Genomic DNA, 19,627 nt, shown 5'->3' with positions numbered 1-19,627 from the left:
ATTCACTTCACTGTCACCCTTTAAGCATAAGAAAGATATTATGTGGCAAACAAACAAGAGAATGGGTTTGAAAGAGTGACTAAAAAGTTAAAGAAATGCTTCACCTGCAACCAGCTCTTCTGATGTCTTTGCCATATTGTACCAAAATCCTGTACAGCTAGTACTTAAGGCTGGTGCACACAGTCGGCCACCACCAAATGAGTCCTTTTTGTATTCACATGATGATCTTTTTCTTTATAACAACACAACAGCTATAATTAGTCGTTAATAAATAACCATCCTATTTTTATTTTATTTCTAATTAAATGTTTGCCCTATTTTGCTGTTGCCAAGGCAACTTTCATATAAATTAAAATTCGCAAGAGCAAATTAAATAATTAAAATCTTTTGCAGACTGTGAGGAGATCGATCGAGTGACCCAGGAGAACTGGTCGACTTGTTAATTCTTCGGGATGCTAAAAATATTCAGATTTAATTTTAGGACATATAGTAATTACTGTCTGAAACGTTCAAATGAAGGTGCACCCCTGGCCTACTTTGGCCTTCTCTGAAATACAGCCTAGAACAAGCTAAACGATAAAGACGAACCACAAAATACAAATAAATTTCAAGCGTGCAATATACTAACGCACAGTATTTATGACTTTATAACCACTGGTTATATAGTTTATAACATGACATATTTTTAGTTAATTTCAGGGAATGAACCCAAAAAAATCCCAGTCATAACTTACTGTTCAGCTGTCCTGCACGGCTAACAACCAAAAAAAGTCTTCCGCACGTGGATTTCGCAACTAATTTGACCGCGTCTGCTTCCTTAGCAACGCGTGTGACAACCGATCGAGTTTACTCACATACAAGTTTGTGGTTTACTCTTTTATCTCCTCAAGTGTGTCTTCTGAGGAGTTTTTCTATGGAGCGGAGTATTACATTAAGTTTGATCCTTGAACATCGATCATCTTTTCTCATTTACTAACCACTCACGTGTAAACAACTCGATTAAGTTCAAGTATATATACGTGATTGATGTAAACCCCAGAGTGCACTTGTCCTAATGTTTACAGTCTATATGACGTTACTGACTGAAATGTAGATACAGTGACAATCGAAATAATATACTGGGACAATAATTGACGATTACAATTACAAGGGAGGCTGAAAGATCGTCTGCCACGGGGCTCTCGATCTGCGGTCCTGGTAGCAGGAATTAACAAAGCAAAATTATGAGAGCGATGCGTGACAGTCATAGGGACCGTAGATACTTTAACTTTACGCCTACCTTTTTTATTTACCGTTGAGACAATTTATAAGACAAACAGTGATATTTTTCGCGTATCTCTTTACGTTTGAGTGGCTGTAATAATAGCTTGCATGGTTGTTTTGGTGGGAAAGTGTTTCCACCTAGAGGTGATTTTGAGCACTGTGAGGAAAGAATGCACCCACCACCGACGAGCGCTGACAAACTGCCCTCATTTTTCCGCTCATATTTTTCTTGGATTACTGTCGAGAAATCAGATTGGTATTAATTATTTTGAGTGTCAAAAAGTTTGAAGATCGATGGACTTACTATATAGATATAGCGCCATGCACAAGTTATACATTAATGTAATTATATATAATTATATAAACGTGGGTCGAATGTTGTTAGATCGAGTAATTATGCTCAAGGAAGTGCTGAGTGTCAATCTTTAGTGCACGTACGCTTTAAATGATTCGAACAATGGCGGGTACGTCGATCGTAGGCAACATGGGCGTAATAGTTCGTGTAGGCAGCGTACGTAAATGGAAGGGAAGAGATCGAGTTCAATTATTTTGCTGAACATGCAGTAACTTAAAAAAATCCTTTAACCCTATATATGAATCTGCATAAGGTGACACGAATATAAGTAAGGGTACTGTTATCATATTAATATTCAGTACAGTCTATTATATTTCCCATTCCGGATTCGCTGGAAATTAACCTTTTTTGAGTCTGCAAAAGTACCTTAATTATAGGTGTTCAATAATTATTATTTTCGTCCGAGTATTGTTCTCACATGTAACAAGCAAAACTCGTCTTTTTCTGCAGAATCCCGATACCCTCCGTTCTTGTTACTCAATTATTCTTTGCGCATTCTATACTTATCTCAGTCTTTTTTTTTTTTTTATCACGGGGATATCAGACAGTACTGTTGTTTATCTTTCCGTCTCTTGTACGTGGTCTCGTTCTTGACTCAAGCGCTAAGAGCACGCTACTGACAAGCTTACATAAGATAAATCACGCTTTTCATTAATTCTGCGAGAGGATTTGTATTATTCTTGAATAAAGCAGAACACTTTTTTTCAAAATAAAAAAAAAGGGTCTCTGTAAATTGCATGTGTTGAAAAGATATTCGGATGCCAAAATTTGAATATTGACCGAGAAGGGAGACCACAAGTTCGTGGAGAGACGGTGGGTAGTCTTTCTTGTCAAAGCACGAAACTGCTTCCTTTTCATCAAAGAGCTACACAACAACAAGAACATTCTTGCCTTGGCTTGACTGTATGACAAACCCACGCGCCTCAAAATGTGTAAGTTCACTGTATTTATCTTTACCAGAAAGACATTTTACTGTTTATTAAACTGCGATATATCTGAGACTTGCTATGTAAACACTTATATTTCTTTTTTCCTGTGTCGTGTTTCCGTTGGGCGACGTAAGTTACGATCGTTAGGAAATTGAATACTATTTCACATTGAAAACGAATTACGATGGTAGCTATTATTGCGGTATTAACACGGATGTACGTAGAATATACAAGTCAGGGGTTTTATGCATGATCTTATTTCATGGAGATCAGGTATTTTAATTTTCCGGTTAACTCTTATTTTGTTCAGAACATGCATATTTTATATTTATTACGCGTCCTTAGCAACTCGGAGTTTTGATGAAAAATTTGATCTTTTTCATTCAGTGAAAAAAGAGGCACATTTTTTCGTATTAACTAATGTTTAAGGAGCAGTTTATTTAACCAGTATTTTTATTGAAATATAAGTACCTATAATTATTTTTGCTTTAATATGTTATTAAGACATTCTCATTCAAATATAATCTTTTCTGTGTCTGGAAAACTCATGTGACTTTAATGATAGTTTAAAATTGGTAAGTATATACATTAAAATACTATTACATGAACTAATGAAGCCTCCTATTTTTCACTAATACTCATTAGTACTAATACTTACCATTCTTATAATTTAATAATTTATTAATTATTTGTCATGCTGTTTATAATGAAATGTAGTCCCTGACAATGTTCTTTCCTGTATTTTAGTGGGGCAGTAGGAAACCTTATTGAGGTCTTGTGCTGTGAGGATCCGGTGGGGAGGCACCTTCACAGAGAATGTACAAATCCAAACGGAGCAGTGTGAAAAAAGATCGGTCTGATGTCTTAAATAAATATAAGTAGCTGATAGTGTAAATTGAATTTTATGTCATCCCCATTTATGTAATTTGTATAATGATCATCAGGCAATCAAACATGACATCATCATGACTAAGTTTTGAGAAGGGTTTTTTTTTTTTAATTTCTCTTGAAATGTAGGGCTGTCATAATAAATGAATGCATTAATAGAAATTTTTTTTTTAAAGTAGAGAAGTCAGTTATGTACTTTTCAAGAAAATGTGCCATGATTGTTCATTATTACATTGTTGCAGTCAAAAGCTGTTTGAGGAAAATGTAAAGCTCACTGAGGATATTTCTGTTCTTGAAGATGCACTTATTCTTCATCAGCGGTTTTCTAAAGGAGATAGTGCAAGTTTGCGTGGGGTCATCAGGTACTTGGTATTCTCATCAGTATGTTATTTATCTTAACTCTCTGAACAGGACATAAAAGTATAAATATTGGAATACTAGCTAATAATGGAAGACTTAGAAGACAAAAGCGAGTGTTTTTTGTTTATTATTATTATTGCTTACAGGTAAACATTAGACCAAGAAACTTATAAATTTTTGGAAAGGAGAAAGTTTGAACTTTGCAATGAAAATAATGAAAATCTCCTTCCCCATGCTTCCCCAGCAAAGCCACGATCTATATGGCCCTTCCTGCCGAAAGGCTTGAAGGACAACATGAGGGCAACATTTTTTCTTTATGATCACATTAAGTTCATTTTAAAAAAATAATTTAAAAAAATATGAGTATATAATTATACTTAATTTTCAGGATATTAGACTTAAAACATTGGCATTCTTATCTGCCACAAGGAAAGCAGAAGAAAATCTCCTGCATATAAGTAGCATATTGTAGCAGCCAGTCCAGAAAATGTATGCGTGTCTTGCTAATGAAGAAACATCGCTTAGGTTGTCGTGTCCAAAATCTTTTGCCCTGACTTTGGAATACAGCCCTGTAGATTTGAACTTAAATTAGAAACTTCAACGATAGTTTAAAAAAAAACAGTTAAAAGGTCCAAACTGAATTCACTTAACAGATTGGTAAGTAAATCTTCTCCAGATCAAAATTTAAAGGGCAACAATCATGGTCATTGCAGTTTACATTTTATTATTGATTCTCTAAGTGGGAACTTTTGAGTTAATTTTTCTATGTGCATTATTGATAATAAAATATTAACACATTTCAAAAGGGCATTTGTCTAAGATAAACTCCTGTAATTTTTTTTATTTGATAGATGGTAAATTTCCAGCATTGCATTTTTATTTCACAGCTACAGCTGACTGCTTATAATGACTTTTTTACCATTTAAAAGATAACATTATAAAAATAATATGCATGTTTATTGATGTAAAAACTTATGCAAAATTTACTTTTTACTTACTCAAATGTGTTCCCTCATTCCATCAGTGGTGCCCTCACACTATCAGTTGTTTTTAACATTGTGCTGGATAAGGATACAACTGAAAATGCTGTGTTTGTGACTTCGCCACGATGTTACTTGTAGACTAGAAATGTGTAGAAAATATCAGTGTTGCAAATCTGGTGCTTGATCTTTGTTTAAGATTTTTACTAGCAATAAAATTATTGGTTTTGATAATTGAGAGATCAAGAAAATAAACATTTGCATTTTCAATATCTAGTTGATGCCTAATTTGTTACCATCACCAGAGTTAATGCAGTGATGTGGAATACAGAACTGTTTATTGTTCTTAGCAATAATCTAGGTCTTCTTATGGTCATCTTTGGCAGATTGTTAAGTAGATAAACTTGTTACCTTGGAGACTTTGCCATACAATATGAAATTTGAACTCATGATATTTTAGTTTTATTTGGATTTGAATTTTTGGATTAATGAAGTCAAATGCTCACTATTTAGATTCTTAGCATCTTAAACCATCTGACAACTTGTAATAGCTTTCCTCTGGTACATGCAGTGTTTAAAACTGTTTGCAGCAAGATAACTTTTGTCCTTTGAATTATATATAAATATATTTGAAAAATGCTTGCAGTGTACTTGATCTCAATTTTAGACAGGAGCTGGGCGGATCACGTTGGCAGTATGGTGGAGAGGAAAGTTGCACAGTTTCAAGTCTAAGCATGACTTGAGCGAAATACAAAAGCTTAATTTTGGTCATTCTGCAAAAGACGGAAGGGAAAATGGACCTAGGCAAAAGGCTGCAAAATCAAAATCAAAACCTAAACTTCACGTAAGCTTTAGTTGATATTTCTTTTGCATTCCTTTTTGTATTTTATGTTAAGCAAAGAGGGAGATGTGTTTGTTATGCAGGTGTTTGCCTGTATCTTTAAAGGTTCAGGAGGTCACTATAAACATGAAGATAAAGATCACCATCACCATTAGTGCTATCAATACATGATAATGCTATCATCATTACTACTACTGTTACTTTAGAAGATGTCTTGCACATTCATTTCAATGTTTCAGGAAGACAGAATGGAGACTGAGAGTTCCTTATTAGAGCCATCAGTCCTTAGCTGCGAAAATGCTGATGAAGGTGCTCAAGTAAAATCTATAGGCATTATTCCTGCCAAATTAAAAGGGAAAAGTTTGGCAAAGAAATATCAAAAAGCAAGTAAAGTAGTGGACAGAAAGTCATTTACAACATGGGACACGAGGCCTGGTGAAAGTAAGGTGGAAGGAAGAAATATAGACTATGGAAGATTTATGTCAGTGGGTGATTTTCTTCATAATGAAGGAATAAACTATGATGAAGAGATTTCGTTTGAGGAAACCTCTATGGGTATGTCTGTTTCCTCTGAACATGATGGGAATAGCCTTACAGACATTGAAAACTAAAGTGCTAAAGAAGGCCAGTACTGTGTTTTTTGTGCGCCATGTCCCTAATACTCATTGTAAAGTCTCAAAGGTAAAGACTGCTGGCTCCATGTTATCTACCCAGCATAAAGATGGATACCTCAGTAAGGCTAGTCAGATGGTTATAGGCCATAATGTTAAAAAGAAATTAAAGTCACACAAAAATGCAAAGCAGAATGCCTTGTTTTCATCTAGGCAAAGTGTTTGTCCAGGAAGATTGACTGACAGTCCACAAGAGAGTGAAATGACTGTTGTTGATGAAAAATTTGGCCAAGATTTTTCTCTTATGAGCACCCCTGTTGGTGCCTACAAAAAACCTAAGAACAGATCAGGTGAGAATGCAGAATGTTTAAATGAAATCTTGCACACAGAAACTGGAGTGAAAATGACTGCTGCAGCACAAGAAAAGAAAATCACTAGGTCTGCTCTACAGTGTAATCAAATGGCAACAAACAGTGCTGGACTTGAAAAGGGAAAGAAAGATTATTTGCTTGACAGTATGGAAGTCAAAAATAATTCTGCACTAAAAAGTCAGGATAGCAGTGTTTCAGCAAAAACTGCAATTAAGTCTAACGCCCTTTCTTTAAGTGAAGTAACTGTAGGTACAAATACCAAAGCCATTTTCTCTAGACCTTCAGATAAATGGGCATTTGTAAATGCAGAAGATGTGACAGATTCATTAACTCTGCAGATGTCACCTAAACAGACAGATTCGGAAAACTGGACAAACAACAGTGATAGAATTGTAATGCAAGATGTCAGCTCAGGCACTTCACAGAGCTCTCCAGATAATGACACGGCATATCCAAGTGTCCACAATTCAAAATATTTATTGCAACATTGCCCAGGCAGGAGAAGAGAATCATCATCACAATTCTCTTATAAAGAAATCGATTGAGAATGATGACAATAAAGATTCAGAGAAAGAACAGCAGATTTGGAGTATTCAGACTGTTAAACCTCAGATAATCACTAGCAGAGATACTGCCATCCCAAGAGCTCTAGCTGAATGGATTCAAAAGAGTGTAGGCCTTGATTCTCAAGACATAGAACAAAAAGGTGTTACAGAATGGGACTTGGTGTCAGATGAAAATCCAGCAACAGGAGTTATCAGATCTTCTATGATAGAATCATCTCAAAATGTAGTTCGGGAGCAAAGTCTACAAACTTCTTGTATCGACAAACAAGTAAAACGACTCCCTATCTTTTTCGACCTTGATGCAGAAGAAAATATACACAAATTAGAAAACTCTATTCGTGCTTCTGAAGTTTCAATACAAGCTTTAGACTGTGACAGTAGAGTGGCTGCTTGGCTTGCAAGCCTTGGTTTGGCAAATGTTGCAACTTTCCAGCAAATCTTTGCTGAACATCAGGTGGATTTCAGTGATCTCTATTTTCTTACAGTATCAATGCTACAGGAAATGGGCATCAGTCGACTTGGCCCTATAATGAAAATTCTTCGTGGCATAGATAAATTAAAGGAAGAGAAGGAAAATAAACTTGTGCAATTAGACAAGGTTGAGAATAAAATGTTGCGTAGAGATAGAAGTAAAAGAGCATGGCCTGAAACTGGAGATGACAGAGGACAAGAGAGAGGAAAAAAAGACTCTTTGCCAAGAAGACGGGATTGTGTTTCAAAGAGTTTCAAACGAGACCACATTGGGTCTCAGAACAAGAAGTCTGTTGAGAAGGCTCTTCAGCTTGAAAAATTTGATGATCATAAAACGCTTACTGCTGATAATGCAAAAACTATCTCTTCTAAGAAGATTTATAGCCTTTTGTGTGATGGTGGGTCAGAATCATACTCTGCTTGGAGGAATCCTTCCATTGTGACACCTTCTTTTGATCAAAATTTGACCTCAAAAGCATTAGTGGAAAAAACAAAAAGTAAGACCTCTTTAAAGTTTAGCAAACCATCTTCAGTTATCAGTAGCCGGACTGCAGTGAGCTGTGTGCAGAACAGGGATTGTAAGTCCTCATACAAAACTGATGTCAAATTCAAGAATGAAACAAGTGATGTTAAGGAGACTAGTCATCAGGATACACTACAGCCAAAAACCAGCAATGGTGGCTTAAGTAAGTCTGTTAAAGCACTATGCTCACTTTCTTTCAAGAGAGAGAGAATGGATTTGTGCAAGTGTGACAGACATGAAAATTTGTGACCCAATTTTTTTACCTTTTTGACATTGCGCTATAAACAAATGACAGCTTGGTAATTAGATTTTTTACAAATGTTTATTTAGAGAAAATATTTAATGAATTATAATGTAAACAAATTAGAAGCCATAAATAACAGTGTCCTTTAATTGTTACTTTCAAATATTCACAAATGAAGGCACAGCTTGTGTGCTAAAGAGAAAATCAGCAAAAAGCCAACAAGAAAGCAAAGGTGACATCTTAGACCAACACCCAGATCAGCTGCATAATGCCATGGCTGCTAGAAACAAAGTGACAGATCATAGCAAAGTTGCTGATAATGATCTTGAGTCATCTCAGTCCAATCAGCAGGTAAAAATTTAACTGCTTCCATAGGCAAATATATAATAGAAACAGAAACACTTAAAATAAAAGTTAACTTTAAAAAGTTATGTCTATTATGTTTTATTATGCATTTTATCATGATAAAACTGAAATTTCAGAATTTTTCTGCCAAGCCTTCCAAGTTATGGAAGATAAAGGCAAGAATCTTCACGAGAAAGTAACTCAAAAGAATTATGTCTGTAGACAGATATTTTTAGTGTGCTTTGGATCTCAAGAGATAATTTCATCTGTAGTTGTCAGAGTCTTTCCTTAGCATAAAATGTACCATATAAAATATTTAATCTGTAAGCTTAGTGAATGAAAGAATGAAGTAATAATAGTTTTAGGTATTTGCCACAGCTTCGGGATCCACAAGCAGAGCAGCAGATCAGCTATAGGGAGGAAACACTAAATGCTGTGCGAGATTTACAGCACAAGTTACAGCAGCTTGAGCACTGCATTCTTCACAAGAAGACCACTTCTACATCATCAGTTGCTGCAGGTGCTACACTCAAGAAAACCGATGCTGCATACAACCTTGATTTTAGAAAAACTGATCACACTGGTGACCTGTATTATTCAGAATTACAAAGAGCATTGACAAATACAAAAAGGAATGTTACTTCAGTCAGTAAAGGTAATCAATGCAATGGTCTTAACAATACAGTGACAGTAGGTCATGCTAATGACATTTATAGTAATGGCTGCTCAGCATGGGGTACGCAAAACCATGACAGCGTAACTGAAGACAGCATATGTGAGGATGTTCATGGAACTGTGAAACACAAGCAGCAGAAGGAAGATTCTGAGGACCTGAAAAAAAGATCTGGTGTTTCAAAACATCAGCAGAATAGCATTGGTGGACTGATGAATAAGTCAAGTAGAATGGAAAAAGAGATGCATGTGCCTGAGGAAGTCCTTGTTGTAGCTGGGATGAAGTGTGGGAGAGATGAAAATGATGGTGAAGATTCTCCAGACAGGTGCATTACAGAAATAGTAACATTTGAAAAGAAACAGCCTATGAGCAAACGCCAATTACGAGATGAGATCCGCCGGGAGAGGGATGAGCATCGTAAAAATGTAAGGTAAGTTTTATTGAAATGTTTTCATCTTTAAAAGAAGATGTATTTACCTGTTTACATTTTCATCTTTCATTGTCTTTTAATTCTTGAAACAGTTGTTTTTTGCCAACTTCTTTTGGCTGTGGGCTTGATAGGTTAGGCAGTAATGCTTTTCTGCATTATCTTCTTTGATCTTATGTTATCAGACCCTCATTTCTTCAGTCCATTTAATCTTTTTTTTTAACCTTTGTATGTGAGAGAGAAAGAGAGAAATGGATATCATATGCGTGCATGTGTCAAAATGTTCTGTGTCTACATGTGCATATGCATGTACATATAATGTATGTTTCATGGATCATATATGTATGTATGTGTGTGTGTAGATTTATATATATTCAGTGACCTTTGCTGTGGCTGGTTTGTGCTTTCTGTCCTAATTTTGCATTCTTTTAAGACTTTTGTTTACATGAAGTATGCATTCTTTTAAGATCTAAATTTTAATTTTCAGACACCTTAAACTAGAACTAAGCAAGCTACAGCACTATGATCCTATGAAGAACTCTGAAATAGACAGAGCAACCATCTTATTCAGAGAATCAGGTAAGATAATTTTGATTAGAACTGTGATGTAAAGTGATGATGATATCATCATTTCCATATACAAACAATTTTTGTTTAATTTTATTGAGTTATGAGCTGTATTTGGATGCACAATAAATTCAGAAGTAATGTCTGCCTTAAGTATATAAGGAACATTGCTGTTGCAGATCTAATTGGAGAGGGCTCCTTCTCACAGGTCTTTAAAGGACAATATCAAGGTGCAGAAGTGGCTGTCAAGAGACTGAGGACACCATTGTGTCTTCAAGACAGAACTTACTTTGCTTCTGAGGTATAATTTGTATAATTAAAAGTGTCTCTTCATCTAATTATGTGAGAATCATGATGACGATAATATATAATAATAACAAGAAAAATAACTATAATACACTGCACATACAGAGCACATTTTCTGACTGTTTAGCAGACTTGGTGTGTGTTATATAAGCAATTACAGGAAATAAGTACATTGACATGGTACAGTATGCCACTGCCTACTTGAAATGATGATATGATTTTCACATTTTAAAGGTAGCCATTGTACATCATTTTTCCATCTCTCTACTGTCACTGCTTGGGTCTGTGTGAGAGGCAGATTGTTAAACTCATGGTTTATTATCAGATATTCTCATTAATAACGCATTAATGAGGAGCTGTTCAGATAAAAAAATGTTTTATCAGGTATCCTTGTTGCGAGATCTGCGACATCCATGTGTGGTGTTGCTTATTGGCATATCTACTGCAGATTCCTTACCTATTATGGTGTTGGAATACATGGCTGGCAGGGATCTGTACACTCTAATTCATGACTCCAACAGGTACAGAAGAATTTCAAGCTTATCACAAGTAAATGGTACAGAACCAGATTTACTGTTTTGGGTTTACTATCATGATCTTGATTGATATATAACAAAGACATTGATGCTTTTTTTTTTTTAGATTTGTTGATCATTTTGAAACATTAAAAGACATTCTAAATTGTCCTTAAATTTACATTTCAACATGAAAAATATTATTGATCATGCAGTGATTTTTTTTCACATTACAGACATATTCTTGACCATGCAGAATTTTATCAGATTGCAAGAGATGTTGGCTCAGGTATGGTCTACCTGCATCATCACCACCCACCTGTTCTTCACCTAAATCTTAAGTCTATGAATGTGCTTTTGACTACCAGCCACCATGCCAAGATTGCAGATTTTGGCTTCTCCAAGCTCAAGTTAGTATTTGTAGGTTTTAGAGTGTAAGTTCTTCAGCCAAGAACATAGCATTAAATGAATCTTCTGTGTATGAAATACCTTTGTGAAGGAGCCATGTTCTGGTTGTTTAGAAAAGCTGTGTATTATTTCTCCTCAGATGACTTTTGATACTGGAGTAGCTATATATGGGTTTTTTTGGTGTTCATAGAGAGGACACATAACAAAAATAAGAAATCTTACCCTGTGTATGTTTCAAAAGGAATTAGAAAACTTGGACAGTATATTACATTATCAGAATGGCAGATATTTTTATAGCATAATAAATCAAGAATAATGAAGTAAAAATTTTCTCTAACAATATTACAACACATCCACAGCTGTTTGTTTTCATGCATAGAATCTGTATGTATACATAGGCATTCTCACGAAATGCATATATAAGTGTGCATGAGTTTCAGTGACACATGTTTTTGCACACTCTCTTTTGCATGCACATGTGCACACACACACACATGAAACATGTCTTACTCACCCACTCCTCTCCTTTATCTTCCCATTCTCTCCTTGCTCAAGGCACATCTTATCTTCCTTCGTGTCATTGTTTTTGTGAAAGGCATGATGCAGATAAAAAAGTGAAAAAGGCTACAAGAAACAAAAATATCAAGGTGTCGCCAGCTTGGATGGCGCCAGAACTTCTGCATGGAGGGGAGATAACTCCAAAGGCGGATGTTTTCAGCTTTGGAATAATCTTGTGGGAAATGATGTCTGGTAAACATCCCTATGAAGGCTGTACAGTTTTTCAGGTAGAGGATTTAGATATCTGATGTTTGTACCTTTATGTTTCCTGCAAGCCAGAATTCAGAGTTGTTTATTCTGGTTGTTGGTTTAGCAGAAAGAGTGCTTCCACTACAGTGTGGTTTTGCAATATTTGGAATGTGGGAGGTGTGGGGGAGAGAGTCAATGTTAATCAATCTGTATATAGTGGTTATTGGTGCTGGTGCCAGTAGGTATTGCTTATGCTTATTCTTCAGTCCTGAAGGTCTGCCGAACCTGTAGCTGAGTGACACACTGTACTATTTGTAGTATACCACAGTACATTTCCTAAAATCTAGACTGGCATTTAGTTGGGGAATTTTGTCTTTATTTATTATCTTGCTGCACAATATATTTATTTTAATTAATGTTAATGCAATTCTTCTCCTCTTATTTATTTTCCCCCTTTTATAAATGTTTCTATGGTTTTATGATTGTTCACAGAAGAATATTTTTTCATTTGTGCAGGATATTGTTTAAATGATTAGTTTTAAACTTTATTTCATATGACAGTAATATTTTTGTGTGTAAGATTTTATTCCTCTAAGGTTATCTGTATTGTTTTGTTGTCTTTCCCCCTTTTGTATTATTATTTAAATTTAGATTGTAGATGGTTTGTATATCCTCTTTACAGATAACACTGTGAAGACAAAATTTATACAACAGTTATAATCCTTTTATTTTAAAATAGACTTGTATCTAGATACATCATTTTATTATCATTTAAGCTTGAATATGACTTTTGTAAGATTCTGGAGTTGGTGCGAACAAATAAGAGACCAGACATTTGTGAGACATGTCCTGCAGACCTTCATGAACTAATCTCAGTGTGTTGGGCCCAGAACCCTGCAGTCAGACCTAACTTCAAGGTTTGTCACAAGAACAGTTTTTCTTAAGTCTGCAGAGAGTGTATGTTGATAAACACCATTTTCTTTTATTACCTGAGTCCTTTTGCTTTATTAAGATTTCAAACGTCAAATGTCAATGTCAAATAAATGATTATTATATGGTGTATAATTTGTATATGTGAGTTAGAGAATATTTACAGTTCATAAAGGTTTATGTTTAACTTTAAGTCTTGTACAAAAATAATGTTTATTTTTAATATGCACCTTGGGATGTGACAATCGCAAGCAGCTTTCTAAATATTAAGCCACTTTGCATGAATTTATTACACGATCTGAAACTTTGTACATATTCAAAAATCCACCCTGTGAAAATGTTTGCAACTAATATTTCTTTTTAACTACAATTGTTCTAACCCAATTTTTCTAAAGTTTGTTTTACACTTTCCTTAAATTAGACAGCATCCTCTTTAAATTATTACCTTAACTTACTGTGCATATTTGAGGTAGTATGAAAGAAATCTCAATAAAACTCATGATCTTGCAGGAAGTATTACAAAAGATAGAAGATCTTTCTTTTCCTGCCGGTTGGAGAGAATTGTTCAAGGATGCAAGAATTCCTAATGAGGCACTAGAGGATGTGCCATCCACAAGTGAGATTATTTCTCTTGTAACATCTACATTGGAGTCCTCTGCTGCAAAGAAAACCCTTCACACCATGGAGATGACCAGTTTCAATATTAAAGAAAAAGAACCAGGCATTACTACATTTCTGACAACTGACAACGCAAATGACAAGGCTGAAACAGAAGAGCCACAGAACGATACAACGACACACAATCAGAAACCAAATCTTGCTCAAAGACAAGGTGTTGAGTCCATTCAGATAAAATTGCCCATGGACATGATGAAAGAAAATAAAAGCTGTAGTTTTAGCAAATGTCATACAACTAAATTGACAACCAGTCTTGATGCAATACAGTCAACAGATTGTCTTGCCACCACTATGACCACAAGCACAAACTTTCATCATTCTTCTACAGCTGGTTGTAACGCTACCCTGTCTGACAGTTTGGATGTAGTTTCATCTCTGTCCACATCATCATCATTATCATCATCAAGTTCTGCATGCTCAAAAGACAGTTTAGAAGCAAATACAATACCTATAACGACTAACAGAGAATCAGCACAAGAAGACAGACCCTACTACTTGGGACCGAGCCAGGATACAAGAAATGTGTCCACATGTTTTGATAGATTATCTATACCCGCTTCTAATGAGTTAAGTGCTCCCAAGAAACATTTGGTCCAGTCCTCAATTGGTTCATTCAGCCTTAACTCAGATGAAGCTTCAGCTAAATTGGTTTTATCCACACAGGTTTATGATCCCTCAGTTTTAACCTACAGAAAGAAAGATGCTTTAAATGCACCTCCTTGTTTCTCATCCCCAGCTATTTCTTACATTAGTCACCTAGATGCTTCAGACTCCAAGAATCCAACTACCTTATCAGGAACAATAAAAGCAAAACAAGATGGAGAAGTTAAAGGTGAGGAGCATATTGAGAAATATGTGCATGCAGAAAAGAACTCATGCGCAAGGCTGTCAGCCAGAGAAGCTCGCAGGCTTGGTGTTTCTCGAAGATCATCAGATGTATGGTCATCTAGCTCTTGCGCATCTACTGGAGAGAATAGAGGTTTAGCGACTGCCTCAGATGATGGATTGTCTGATATGCAAGGACTCACTGCTTATGTATTGAATGATAGTTCATTGGCTGGCAACAAATTGATGGACTCGAGACTGTTACTAGACTTGAACAATAATTCTGATACTGATACAGCAGAATCTAATGTCACTGCAGGTGGAACACACCAGGAGCTGGTTTCAGTAAATATGAATGTAGTTGACCAGAACAGTTCTCAGCCTGATGCTTGTGTCGTTCCCGTTGAAAATGATGTTAGGGATATTTGTGAAGGTAAAGTTCAGGGCCACAAAGAGGAAGATGGCTACAAGCATATTAAAGGAGTCAAAAACTCTGGCTCACTGTCCTCTTCATGTGCCATAATCCCACCTCCACCTCCACCACCTCCTCCTCCTCCTCTTGCAGCTTCCAGCACTCCACATTTCTCTACAGCACAAGTTTGTCAGAATGGCTTTTTAGCAGATGTACAGGATGATTCTCAACAGTCTGTATCAAAGGAGACATTAGCTTCTTCAAGCAAACACAGCTTGAAGGAGCGCTATCGAGGAAACCCTCATATTTCTGTGGAAGCAAGTGAGCTGATGAGGCAGAAGGATCAGCTGAGACCAACTGCTCAGCCACATCCTAGTCAGCTGCAAGAAGTGTCTACCACAGCACAGGAGTTCACCTCTCTAGCAGATATTTTTAAAAAGGTAGGTGAATAATCTCTCTTTTCCCTATCTAAAGCCATGCACAGTAAATATGTGTGTAAAGTATTTTTTTGTTTGTTTGTTTACCTTAAAAACCAGTTATCCTTGTATTTGTTCCCATCTTGGTGTGCACATGTTCACATTTATGAACATGTATGTGTGTGTGTAAGAGAGAGCATGCACACATGCATGCAGGTGGATAGGTATGCTGTGATGTGATGAAGATCTTTGTGACTCTTAACTAAGGTTATCGAGCCTATGCCCAGTATTAAAATATTTACAAGCAAATTTTTGTTTTGTAATAAACATATAATGTTCAGATGCAGATTATTTGGTAAAAATGTTTGGCTGTATTAAAGTGTATTATACTTTTAAAAAAAAAATCCAGATTCACCAGTAGAACAGTTGATGAAAAGTCCTTAATGGCTGTCTCATCAAAATATGTATTTGGCAATCTGTTGGTAAAATGTGCACGCAGAGAACAGTTCATTAGTGAAATATTCTTTGACCAAATGGTGAAGTAACTTAATGTTGGCATAATTATTTCTAAGAAAGTAAGAAAGATGTGTAAAGTGGTTGTTTTTTTTTTCAGATAAAAGTATTAAATATTAAAAAGTATTCACTGGGGGGAAAAAGTCACTCTGAATTCTTTCTTCAGGCTATGGTAAATCGCCGATTTGCTATGGAAGGAAACAGTCTTGCTACCTCAACAAACAGCCAAGAATTCTCTGATGTCAACTGGTCTTTACAGGAGGATTAGCCTTTGTACTTCCTTTCGACTTTATTGATATCACTTTTATTATAAGATGTAATTAGGAAAGTACAGGCATTTTCTTTCGTTGTGAGACATCATGACATAAACTTCTTTCTTACAAGTGTCCTGTACACTAGATTAGCTTCTGACCTTGTCGATAAATGTGGACATCTAAATTGCTATAAATTCAAAAAGAAGAAAGACAAATGACTGAAAATTGGGATTATTGTTTTATTTCAACATTTTAGCTTTATGGTATGCAGTTCCTTTTAAAATTTTCTATGGGTGCATTTATTTGCTTTAGGTGTGTAGGGAATGACAGCTTTTGCAAAAATGGCAGGCTGTCTTTTACATGTATATTGCCATGCTGTAATACTTAGTTTTATCAACGTGAAATTATGCCTGCCAGTGTTACTTTATGATCTAGACACTTGAATAAATGAAGCTCAGCTGCCTGTGATTTTATGCAAAAGGACTTTTTTTGGAGTGGAGAAGGTATTCTTTTTAAGTCCATTTGGCATGGCATATAACATTTGTTGTGCACTTTTTAAAACTATTTTTTTCAATAATTATCCATAAAAATGTCTTCATTTGTTCACATTGTTTCTTCTCAGGCCAGAGACAGTCTTAAATATAAGTGGACCAAAATAAAATCATGTTGCATTAGAATACTTTTCTAAATAGTGCCATTGTGTATCCCTAAAAATGCACAGAAGTACCTAGCCAATAAGCAAATAATGAACTGTACTTTATAACCAGCATACAGATCTGATGTCCTATACAAGGCATTTAAATTAGTATATAAAGTGAGAACATGAATCTTCTAATGAATGTTGCAGTGTATGTTCATCACTAAAGCATTACAGAACTATGTGTATAATATTTATATGGGGGAAGGGTCTGTTTATATTTTTATACAAGTTCTCTTATGCCTTGTAAGTTTAGTATGCATGCATGAGAGAGAGAGAGATCAAGAAAGTAGAATATGTATAATTGCTTTATATACTCACTTTTGAGGAGTATTTATGACTTCAGTCCATGGTCCTAGTCATTATTTTAAAGTATGATAATATTTATTGTGATCATTTAAAGCATCATAAAATTGTGTTTAAAACCTTAAAGGCTTACACTGGATAAATTATCAGTAGACAATGATATTTACACTTCTTTCTCTTCTTGTTCCTAATTGCCCCCTTTGGAGCATAGGGCCAGATATTTACACTGCACTTGAGTAAATTATCAGTAAATAATATTGACCAGTAAGCAGAACCACAGGCTGTATCTCAACTACAGTTATAACCAGTCCATCTAGTATACCAGTGCCAGTGAGATTTTACCTTTTTCATTATACCCTTAGTATATTCATAACACCATCGACTTCTTAGTCTGTATCAAAACCTGAACAATAAGGTTGAAGGTGTAAATTGATACCTGCTTTTCTCATTTTCAGCCATACTCGTTCAGAGAGCTTTTGCTTCTCAGAAAACCAGCTGAGAGAATGTATGACAGGATTTGGCTAGCATATTTTATTCTGCTTTCTCAACCAAGTGTTCTCAAGTAAATAGTAGCTAAGCTGTATAACCTTGCAGGCTATCTAGTCCCGAGTGCCCTTTGCTTGTTAGTATTGATCTGCCTCAGCATGCTAGATCTAGATTGCAGTGTTTCTGTTCAGTAAGCAGAAATTACTCAAACAAGAGAGTAATTTTTCATACAACTATATTTTTTTAAACTTGTAACATAATAAAAAATGACAAGCATAGAAACAAAAACCGCTGAAATTTTCCATAACAGATTAAAAACCCTAAAGAAATTCAGTTTTGCTGTTACCTGCATTTGCAAAGCATATTTGATTGGCTCATTTCCTTGGCTATTTCACTCTGGATGTTATCTTTACAAAATATTTATCTTTAAATTTACACTGTGCGCATTCATTATCCTTGCACTAAACACTTGAAGAGAATTTTTTTCCTTTTTTATTTATAATTTTTAATTTGCAAGTGAGGTTACTATTGTCTGTATACTACTGAAATTACGTTTGTGTGCAGTGCAAAAACTTTACTGTGCATGCACACTGAGACTCATTCGGTGCACATGCAAATTATAGCTACCCGACTGGATTGAGGTTTATGAACCACTTGTGTTAATTTGTTTTAGATAAGTAATGATCAACAATTATAATCAGGGTTTAACATGCTGTGGCAGTAAAGCATAATAAAAGTCCATGCCACAAGTCTTTTTTAAGGCTTGTGGGGAAGCCAATAGCTGAATGGTTAAAGCACTAGCGTCCAAACTGAGAGGTGCAGTTCAATAGCGCAGCTCACTTTCCCAAGTTGACCCAGGTGAGGGAAATGGGTACTTGACTCCAGAGAGGGTTGGGGGAAGGAAAGGTAGCAAGGGAGAGGAGATGGGCACTGCCCTCAAGTAAACTGGCCCCAAGAAAAGTAAGGACTCTAACCTCTCACTCCCTGGTGACCTGAAAAAGGTCATGGGATGAGCTTTACCCTTTTTCCTTCCTAAATATCGAGAAACTGGTTTTACATTAAAGTTTAGTATGCAACTTTCAGTAGATAAGTTTACTTTAGGTCTAAGTATACCTAATGTGAAGAGCATTCATATTTTTGACTTGTAGGCAAGCCATTTATATGGTGTCTGATACATTAGTCCTAATTCAGTCTGGTCAACTCTGCATTAATGAGCTATGGCAAAGGCTGCCTGATAGCTATAGTGAAGAGTTGAAACCACTGTGTTTATCATCATGAACATATACATAAAAAGCACAGATCTATTTTATTCATGTCTGTGCACTTATATATACCAATAAATGTATTTTGTGGAACAAGTCACTACTCTGTTAACTTCTAGTGCATATGTTTATTTTTTACAGAGGAAAGTGTAACATTCCAGTAAAATATTTACAGTTTCAGTCTTTCAGAACAAAATGGTGTATTTTTTATTTAAAACTTCTTTTAATTAATAATGTCTCATGGTCATACCTGCATAAACATATCAATTTTTTATGTTGTTGTTGGCCTTAATTTTATGATTAAAGTTACAGGAAAACTTTGCCCTATTTTAAAATACACTTCAAACAGTTTTATTTTTGTGTGATGTTTGTAAACACATTTAGAAGAGTAGCAGACTGGCTTTTCAGAATGAAGATTGAAGTTGGCTATTAAAGGAGGTAAAATTTCAGATCTTGTA

General features: G+C 35.4%; 2 protein-coding genes across 3 annotated transcripts in view; one reads left to right on the top strand and one right to left on the bottom strand.

Annotated features, from left to right (window-relative positions):
• LOC112559623 overlaps positions 1 to 2,139 on the bottom strand; it is a 66,302-nt gene extending 64,163 nt beyond the window's left edge. Inside the window, 2 exon segments of the mRNA XM_025230958.1 lie at positions 105 to 232; positions 735 to 2,139. Of these exon segments, the coding sequence (XP_025086743.1) occupies positions 105 to 135 (31 nt within the window). The 5' untranslated portion in view covers positions 136 to 232; positions 735 to 2,139.
• A 56-nt stretch (positions 2,140 to 2,195) lies between these two features.
• LOC112559088 lies at positions 2,196 to 19,620 on the top strand. 2 transcript variants are annotated; one of them, XM_025230009.1, is made up of 16 exons: positions 2,196 to 2,550; positions 3,295 to 3,401; positions 3,678 to 3,797; positions 5,443 to 5,619; positions 5,856 to 8,321; positions 8,581 to 8,753; positions 9,126 to 9,850; positions 10,335 to 10,426; positions 10,594 to 10,715; positions 11,105 to 11,241; positions 11,472 to 11,645; positions 12,239 to 12,428; positions 13,188 to 13,307; positions 13,831 to 13,936; positions 14,735 to 15,675; positions 16,331 to 19,620. In XM_025230009.1, the coding sequence occupies exons 5-16, from the start codon at positions 7,001 to 7,003 to the stop codon at positions 16,430 to 16,432; spliced, it is 4,203 nt and encodes a 1,400-aa protein (XP_025085794.1). In that variant the 5' UTR covers positions 2,196 to 2,550; positions 3,295 to 3,401; positions 3,678 to 3,797; positions 5,443 to 5,619; positions 5,856 to 7,000; the 3' UTR covers positions 16,433 to 19,620. The 2 variants fall into 2 exon arrangements, with proteins under 2 accessions (XP_025085794.1, XP_025085792.1); XM_025230007.1 differs by having other exon boundaries at positions 2,197 to 2,550; positions 13,831 to 15,675.
• The last annotated feature ends 7 nt before the right edge of the window (positions 19,621 to 19,627 follow it).

This window comes from Pomacea canaliculata, linkage group LG3, assembly GCF_003073045.1.
Source record: "Pomacea canaliculata isolate SZHN2017 linkage group LG3, ASM307304v1, whole genome shotgun sequence".
Taxonomy (NCBI): Eukaryota; Metazoa; Mollusca; class Gastropoda; order Architaenioglossa; family Ampullariidae; genus Pomacea; species Pomacea canaliculata.
This window is presented reverse-complemented; position numbering and strand designations above follow the sequence as displayed.